The sequence below is a fragment of the Geospiza fortis genome, unplaced genomic scaffold (genome assembly GCF_000277835.1).
Source record: "Geospiza fortis unplaced genomic scaffold, GeoFor_1.0 scaffold41, whole genome shotgun sequence".
In the NCBI taxonomy this organism is placed as follows: domain Eukaryota; kingdom Metazoa; phylum Chordata; class Aves; order Passeriformes; family Thraupidae; genus Geospiza; species Geospiza fortis.
Window position 1 is genome coordinate 17,408,079 of NW_005054299.1, and position 9,548 is coordinate 17,417,626.

A 9,548-nucleotide genomic window follows, 5' to 3' on the forward strand; every position below is an offset into this window, starting at 1 on the left:
GAGACCGGGCAGCGCCAGCCCGAGCAGCGCCGGCTGCCTCAGCGGCCTCCGATTAACTAACACGGAAGCTCTGGGAAACCTGCCAGAAAGAGATAAGGAAGTATAAAAGAAAATAAATCCCACCCTACTCAGGCGGTCGGGTTATGGTGTATAAGGAGAGGCTGGCAGAAAGGCAGCCGAGTAAAACCTGAAAGTAACAGATTTTAGCAGGTCAAGATCAAGGAGATCATAGGAACAGGATAACAACTGCTTAAGCACGGCAAAGAGTTCGTGCACCGCTTTACAAACCCGCTATTATGCTGAGCTGCCGTGCTGTATGCCTTCCTTGCCATTGCGTGACTGGGCAAGGCAGACCCCTTAGGCAGCCGCCCTGGCACCGGCCTGTCCGCCGGGGAAACTCAGAGAGGGGAGGTGGTTTAAGAGAAGGTGCCGACTCTCTTGCCTATTCTGGCTTTTCCTGTCATTGCCTGCTTAATTTGTAGGCATATGCAAACATTATCTACTCAGTCGCTTCTTGAAAAACAGGCAAATATTTAACACTCCAGCAAAGGTTGTGATGCCCCAGTGTTCACATAACTTTTGGGTTTCTCCCCATTTCTCATGTTTGCCCAGCATTTGACATGTGAGTCTGCTGCAGCAGGAAGAAGCAAGGATGTAGAAGCCAAACTTGAATACTTAAAGTAAATGAAGGGTCCTGGGCAGAATATGTGCTTTTAGACAAGCACAAGGTGTATTAACATTTGGATCTTGTTTGGTTACTGTTGTAGCCTTCCAAACTGTCCAGACTTCAAGACAGTCAGCTTTAAATACATTATTGAGAAAACATAATTTGATATTAATTAGAAAATGTCTTCTCAAACTAAAAGTGGGAAGCTCATAAAGCCATTCTGACAATTTAATAATTGAGATTTTTTTTTCTAACTAAGAAACCTGCAGGCTTTCAAAGGTATGAATTATGTCTAGTGATAACAAACTCCATGCTAACTTTTAAAAGTCACATACAGAGTTGGAAAATTCTTGTTCCCATGGAAAATGCAATACTTAGAAGAGAGAAGTAATTCTAGTTTTAGAATTAATTTTCAAAGTTGGATCAGAAAATTCAGTTTCAGCATACTTTAGGTTATTGTTGTTTTTTATGTGGAGAATCAGTTACATGGGATATTAAAGTAAAAACTGAGCAAATCTAAAATTACACCAGTGCACGAGAAGTTTGTTTTTTTCTCTAAGTTTTCAACTACACATTCCTGAAATACATTTAAACTCTGCTCAAACTGCATCATTTAGGATAGCAGTGAGATTCTGTGAAAAATGTTTGCAGCAAGGATTATTTGTAAGAAAAAATCTTTGAAAGTGTTATGTATGTGCACACATTTTGCTTTCAATGACAGGTACCCAAAAGTGCAGGCTAAAATGCAAGAAGAGGTGGATAGGATTGTTGGAAGAGACCGTCTGCCGTGTGTTGAAGATCAGCCTCACCTGCCCTACATCATGGCTTTCCTGTACGAATCCATGCGTTTCAGCAGCTTTGTGCCTGTGACTATCCCACACGCCACCACAACCAACACCTTCATCATGGGCTACCTCATTCCCAAGGACACCGTCATCTTTGTCAATCAGTGGTCAGTGAATCATGACCCAGCAAAATGGTCCAACCCCGAGGATTTTGATCCAACAAGATTCCTGGATGAGAATGGGTTCATCAATAAAGATCTTACGAGCAGCGTGATGATTTTCTCACTGGGGAAGCGTCGGTGTATTGGGGAGGAGTTATCCAAGGTGCAGCTCTTTCTCTTTACCTCCATACTGGTGCATCAGTGCAATTTCACTGCTAATCCAAACGAGGACCCTAAAATGGACTTTACCTACGGGCTGACCATTAAACCTAAGCCATTCACCTTGAATGTTACGCTCCGAGATACGATGGATTTGCTCGATCAGGCTGTCCAAAGACTGCAAGCAGAGAAAGCAGCCAGTGAAAGTCAGCTGTCAGCAAATGCCTAAGCAATAAACCTTGCATCTACACATAATCCCCCTCTCTCTTTTTAGACTTACATAGCTCATATCTTGTTCTGGTGATATTTTTGATACATAGCCAATACTACACATTATGAAAGCAGAAAGAAAAGTTGCACAAGGTACAATTCAAGTCATCTTTTTAATTTTAGAAGGAGAGCCAGGGGAGCAATATATTAAATGATAAAACATATGCAATTTGAAAGTAAGCCTTTTCTTTTCTAGCTTGTTCACAGAAGTTGTCAATATAAAGTGCTTTTTATCTACTGACTGGTTGGAGCATCTCCAGGAACTGTCTCTATAATCCTTTCCATGTCTCCATGAGCTATGCCTTAACTCTAAGTTTGCCTTCAGTGACTCCACATTCAGAAGTGAAATCTCTTATTAAAAAACAAACAAAAGCAGTTGCTCAGAACACTGCAGCCTGCTTCTGAATTTACTCTGCTGGAGACTGCCATAGGCTCATGGCAGCTCTGGTGTTCTGGCTGCTGAGATGTATGTTAATGCCTCAATAATATATGTTCACATGATTTTTGCTAAAATGGCGATGTAAAGTCTTGCCTTCAGCATTCCAAAATGTTTACATAAATACCTAAAACAATAAAAGTCTTGCTTGTAAGCATGTTTGAAACTAAAATTCATGTCTTATATGAAAATTAGCAGAATGTCCTAATATAGTAACTTTCCACAAAGTTTTGAAAGATCAGAATTTCTGTCACTAGATGGCAAGGGTGATACAAATCATGTGAATCTCTTCATTAGCATGTTTATGAACAAAGAATTCGATTTATAAAGGTACAGCTGAACTTTTTGTTTCTTTAGGAAGGAGTTAATGTGGTTGACCCTAAGCACATAGGTAAGTCTAGTAAAATCCACATTGGCCAAGGTAGGTAGAAGTGAGATTGAGGGGGGTTTATATTAAAATGTTAATGCCACAAGCCTCAAGTAAAGCATACAGCAAATAATACCTCTACTCACTAGTCATTCTGTTAGGTTGACTTAAATAGTATATCTGAAAATCAACTCTGTACTTTTAGTACAATTTGTTTGGAACAGTGTCTCAGAAGGAAAATTAACATTACATGTCCTAATTAAAGTACCCATTAACTGAACAAAAAGTACTTTTACAATATTTGTGAAGCAAAGTTCATAAACTTTTTTTAAAAAATACCTCTTATTTTAAAGTAAAACACACATGAAACTTTATGACATTGAACCTCCAGCTAATGTTTGTTTCACAAAGCTGCATATTTCTCTAGAAAGCAAACAGCCCTACATAAATGCCTGATTTGAAAAGTGTTGGGCACTTCTTGGGAGCTGCAGATCACCTTCAATTACATTTGAAATCCATCAGACATGAGAGTACCTCACATGACTTGTTGTGCCCAACCGAGCACCAGATAAGGTATTGGTAGAGCCAGAAAAACAAGGTTACAGTGCTACACAGTGAAGTAGCTCTGCTGAGACCTAAGCAAGTAAGATTTGCACTGTGACTTCTGATAGATGGCCAGTCCTAGTCACGCTGGCATAGGGACAGAGCTCCTACGGGCACTGGGAAAAGCTGGTTTAACAACATAATCCCAATCTAAAGTACAAGTTTGCTACTGATTTAAAAACCTGAACCAAGCCTGCAAGCACTGCTCTGTAACCCCATACAGTAATAATGTACCTACTTAAATTCTCAAGCTTCATATGGCATCTATCATCTGTTTTAGAGCTAAAAAAATCTTTCTGCTACGTACACATGGAGTAACCTCAGGTGTTTTTCTGAATTATGTACAAGTTTGTGATATCCCAGAACTTAGCCTGTATCTGTGAAAAGCTTTATAAGATACTCAGCATTTTCATATGGAGATCTACATTAGATCAAATGCTAGTAAGACAATTTTTCTTGTACCTTTGTAAGTGCTATTATTAAAAGAAATAAAGTATGTAACCTACAGCTGAATAGCTATTCTAATGCAAGGATCATCAATTCCTATTTTAATAAAAAATGTCTTTTGCAATTTTTTATCCTTCCAAAAGCTTTAACTCTGCATTGGCTACTAGTGCAAAATCCATCCACACTGCTCATGTCAGTCAGGGGGTTACACACTATATAGCTGTTGGTCACATAAAGCCACATATACTCTGTGAAGTTACTCAAATTTAGTAGCACTTATTTAGAATGTATGCAGTCATTTAGCAAGCTAAATTCTATGGTAATTTTGAGATGTATCATTGTGTTACCAAAATATTAAATAAAATTATTCTTACACTACCATTGCTTAGTTTATATACAGCTTTCTAACATCAAGATAAAGAAAATTATTATTTCCGATTTGGAAAGTATTGTTATTTTAGATATTTGTTCATATACTTTGCACCTTCTTCCTATTCCTGGATTTTAAGGTTTTTTCCTCCATGCTGCCCTTACAGCTTCTCAGGTCTGTCTGCCTTTCATACCTTGCCATCTGTGTTCAACTTCCTAATGCTCCTTGCTAAGAACATTCCCTGCTGCTTGCCTCAGCATTGATCTGAATTCTCCCATGTCTTTTGCTTTTTTCTAATACCTGTTAATCTCTCCTCAGCCTGCACAATCTCCTCTGCTATGTCCTTCCCTCTGGCATTTCATTTTACTTCCACCTTCCCTATTTTCAAGCCCAAAGACTGTTTTTCTTTCTCTTTTTCCCTCCTATAGATGCCTCCCTGCTGGCATCTATATATTCCTGACACTGGGCACCACTTTGTGCTCTTTTGGCCTGGGTACATAGTCAGGAGTGCCAGGAATGGAAATCTCAGAGCCAAACAGGCCTTGACATGTCCTTGCAGAGCAACCTCTCACAAAATGAAGGCAATCCCATGGTGAAGGGTGGCTGTTACAGAAAAAGTAAAGCATTTCTTCATGATGAAGCATCTCCCCCACCCCCTGGTCTTTTCTTCAGTGTGCTACACAAGCCTGCTTACTTCAGAGCTGTCTTAGAAATGACCACATTTTCCCTAATCCCAAGGGAGTGGAACAAGATCTGGGTGGGTCAGGAGGCTGGGCAGACTGATAAGCAGTAGTTTCCTTCTGATTTGAGATATTTGCACCTGATATTTCCCCCTGCGGAAGCAGGATCTAAGTTCAGGCTGAGTTGGTGAAATCAGGAGCACAAGTTGAAGACAACTTACAAAGTTCTCCTAGGAACAGCCAAGAGCCTGTGGGGTAGGTGTAGTGCCCAGAGACAGCCCGTGCAGTGTGTACATGGCCAGTGGGACAGAGCTGATTCAGTGCAGGTGTCCTGGGTAAAAGCCAGGAGTACCTCCCTCAGCAACCTGTGACTGGGTCACCACAGCAATACCAGACAAATACAGGTTGCTCTTTCTTCATGAAGAAAAGCAGGAGGAATCTAGGCAGCTGTATTCAAGGCAAGAGTTCTCCTTTAAAAGTCTTCTTGCTCCGGTTATAGTGATTTCAAGGGTTAGGAAAGCCAAATGTCATCCAATGCTTGCTTTCTCTGTGTATGGGCATGCATACACACACTCAGCCTATCTCCCAGAATTCTACTAACATCATTTATTCAGGTTGAGATAAACCAAAACAAACACCATAAAAAGCAAAAAAGCCCACAAACCCTCCAAACAGGAAGCCTGGACTTAAGCGTACATTTCTTGCAGAGCTGGTAGCTGTGAGACCACCCCAATACACAGCAAGGAAGGGGAGCAAGTAGGAGCTATTAGTAGCTAGCAGAGTTGATATGGGATATGTTTATACCAGTCAAGCATACCATTACTGTCCCTATGAAACCAATGGAAACTTGCTGGCTTCAGCAGAAGTTGGTTCAGAGCTGCTGAAATCCATACCAATAATACAACAATAAGGAAAAAGACTCATCAGAGCCTGAGCAACAAGTACTGCTGTAAAAGTGTGTGTGTGGGGCGTCCAGGATCTACACAACTGCTGCACAATCATGGCACAATGCAACTAAATGCCACGCCAGTTAGTTTTGCGTCAGAGCCAAACTCTTGTGAGTTTCAGGGACTGATGCGTAGGCCTGTCTGTAGGAAATTGTTTCAGAGCATCCAACAAAAGGAATCAGAGACTAGGCAATTAGGAACTCACATTTTACCTGAGAAAAATTGAGGAATTAGCCTTGGAAAGTAAACTGTTAACATTTGCCTTTGCCACATCTTTAATTTGGTTAAACATTACTCAGATCTTTCATTTGCCCACATAACAAATTCAGCTTGGGATGACACTGAAAGTAGATCTGGCTTTCTTCATGAATGAAGAGAAGGGCTGAATTCTGAATGGTGCTGTTATTTCGGTATACAGTATAAATGGACACAACGATTCAAGTTTCAACAACTTCTTTGCTGTTTACCACCCTGGTTTTCTGCAGCTGAATTTTTTCCATGTTTCAGTCACTTGTACTCAGACTGGGCCAACTCACTTAACTGTCAGGTGAAAACAAGCTCAGTGTTACGCACAGACACTCTGGAACATTTAAGACAGCTATAGTCGATGCTTTGACAGCTCTACTTTTGGGCTTTTTGCCATCTTTTCAGACAGCTTCATGAACCAAAAAAATTGTTGCTTAGTTAGTGTTGTCCTGTCCTTCCTTACTTAGAGCAGATCTTGCTCCAGCCCAAAAGCACAGAGCTGGGACTACCCAAATCAGAAAAGAGTGTCTCAAGTGGTCTTTGCTGAATGTCTGGGGACAGTGATCCATCAGAATAGTTAACTCAGGATAGGATGCTCAGGCGTTTCAAGTGCACATGGCAGAGGCAGAGAAGGGAGTGGATTTAGAGGGGACTCATTAACAGTGCATAAATCAACTGCTGAGCTATGTAGGAGTCATTTGCTGGAGTGGCTGAGAGCTGGCAGAGGAAAATATATGTCTGGACTGCAGCAAGATTTCAGCTGGGAAGGAAGTGTGCCCAGGGTCTCTGATTTCCAGGAAAAGAGAGGTGGTGATTTTACATTGCTTGTAAATACACATACAGACACAATACGCCAAGGTTAGGGTGATGAGAATCCGTAAGATATTAAAGATATTCACATCAGTGGCAGGGAACATCAAACTGAGAGCATCAGGACCAAACCTTAGCAGCCTGAAGACAGGATGAGTGATTGTTTTTGTGAAAGCTTTGGAAAAAAAGGGATGTCCAAAAAGTAAGTCCTGACTGCCTGTTAAGTCAAATAATAGATCTGGAGGCAGCAAACATGGAAACAAGAGCTGTGGAACTAAACATGAAGGATTGGTTGCAGGATTTGAGAACAAAACAGGTCTACAACAAAAGGTCATGGATAGCCTGTCATTCTCCTCACCTTGGCATCCTCAGTACCTGAGAACAACAGGAGGAAGAAACAGCCCATCTGCAACAGTCTGAACACCTTTTGGGGGAATCTTCCACCTGACATTCAGACAGAGCAGTAGAGGAAGCTGGCAAAACACCAGAGAGAAACATTTCTGATCTAGAGGGTCTGTTCAGAGCAGCTCAGTGTCATTTATTTGAGCAAGCTGTGTCTTCAGCTGTATCTAGGCACACTCAATACCCCCCAAGGAAAGAATGGCATATACATTGTGGCACGCTCCAGAACTGAGCTTAATCTCTGTTATTATTGGTATGTTTTCAGTGGTGGCTCAGACCAGGCTTTATTTCCACAATCTCCCTTCTCCCAACCTGACCTCTGGTAAGAGCATAACTGTTATCATGCAGAAACAGTCTTCTAAACCTCTCATGATAACAAATGGGATTTCACATAATCACATTTTCTCTGCTAAAAATAACAGAACACCCTCCACTTATCTAGACTGTTCTGCTCATCATAATAGAAGTGGACATGTGGAGTGAGACACCTTGCTCCCAGTACAAAAGCAAGATTAACCAAGCAAGATAAAGTCTGACTTCACAAAGCAAGTATGGTTTGCAATTGTCTGCAGAAGAGCATGCAGCAACACCCCATGCTTCTTTTATGCTTTGTATTCTGTGAAGTATTTTCAAGCTGCAGTTCAAAAATTTAATTCAGTTGTATATCTTCTTTTTAATTACACTTTTTCACTCTACAGAGGAAATGCATAAATTGTGAGGCTATTAATCTTCTGTGGTTCACAAAATTTAGATAATTCAAGTTTTAAAATGTGCCACCAGAAAGTAAACTAAAACTTCACAATAATTACCCTAATGAAAAAATGAGACTCCTAAATGAACCTTGGTCTCATTGTAAAAAAGCTCATTTTCCTTCCCTTCATTTGTGTGTACTGCTGCTGGGACACAGCGTTGTGCTTCAACTTGTTCCAAGACATAACTCTGTTCATCTCTCTGTTTCTGGCACAAGAGAGGAAGAGCTGAACCTACACTCCAGAACAATATGCCCTGCAGGGAAGCTTTCTGAGCAACCCTTCCAGGTGGCACAGAAACAAAAGAGGTGTTTTCTACCAGTTTTCTCCATATAAGAATTCTTTCTCTCATGTGCCTAACATCCTGCCCAGCCTGCATCTTTCCAGTACCTGAGGAGCACCAGTGCCACAGTGAGCTGAGGGCAGATCCGTCAGCCGGGCTTTGGTCAGAAACTACACAAATAGTCTTAAAAAAAATCAAACAAGAAAGAATTTCCATAAAGGAGGGAAAGAAAAAAAATCCAGAATAAATAAATATTTAAATTGACAAGGTTCTCCACAGAATTCCAAGGCAGATCCTCCAGTGACATCATACCTGAACTGAAACTTTGTACAAAAGAACCCCTACTCCTGATGCCATTAAAACTGATATATTTAGCACCTGTGTGTGCAGACTTACAGCACACCAACAACCTTGTTCTCTACATTTGAAGGTTTAGGTAATTTCCTTGAAGTCATCAGCAGAAACAGAATACAAAACATTTGTCTCACAATGCATTCACTATACAATGCTGTTCAAATATCTTCACGCCTTACTTAAGCCAGCAAGATTCCTTTCCTATTTTCACTGGGGATCTCTCACCCCAATACAATACTTTTCTGCTTGAGTAAATAGCTCTAGCCTGTTCCCAGAGTTAAGTGTGTACAGTAGTTTTTATTGTGCATAAAGCCATAAAACTGCTCAGCAGAACAGAAAGGAAAGTTCCTGGAATAAGTAGATGTTCCATCAACTGTCTGAATGACTGAAACAGTGAAAGCAGAGGAGATGCATGAGGCTTGCATACTAAGCTTTTGCTCTCAAGAGGACAGATTGCTTTTCCTAGGATTTATGAAGAGACAGTTAATGAAGTGACTGGAGTTCTTTAGCTCTTTTTATAGCCCCCAGACTGTGTTGCTGTTAGCATATAACATTTTCCCGAGCAATGTTCCAGTTAGCACAGCTTCCTGCATCCTTACATTCATATACAGCCAACGTCTTAATGTAATTTTGAACAAGTTACTCCCTGAGGATTTGTCATCCCTCTCTTTTCTTCAGAAGCTTCCCTGAAATACACACGTCTCTATGTGGCAAAAGTCAATTATCTCACTTAAACCAAGCCAAAGATACTAATTTTTATTTTTCTGATAAAGGCACTCTGTGCCTTCTGGAGAAATCCAGCTAAACATGAT

General features: G+C 40.7%; 1 protein-coding gene across 1 annotated transcript in view; it reads left to right on the top strand.

Annotated features, from left to right (window-relative positions):
* LOC102039968 (cytochrome P450 1B1) overlaps nt 1–4,276 on the top strand; it is a 5,718-nt gene extending 1,442 nt beyond the window's left edge. The window contains exon 2 of the mRNA XM_031059789.1: nt 1,311–4,276. Within this exon, the coding sequence (XP_030915649.1) occupies nt 1,311–2,001 (691 nt within the window). The 3' untranslated portion in view covers nt 2,002–4,276. The remainder of the gene's footprint in view (nt 1–1,310) is intronic.
* Nucleotides 4,277–9,548: the final 5,272 nt, after the last annotated feature.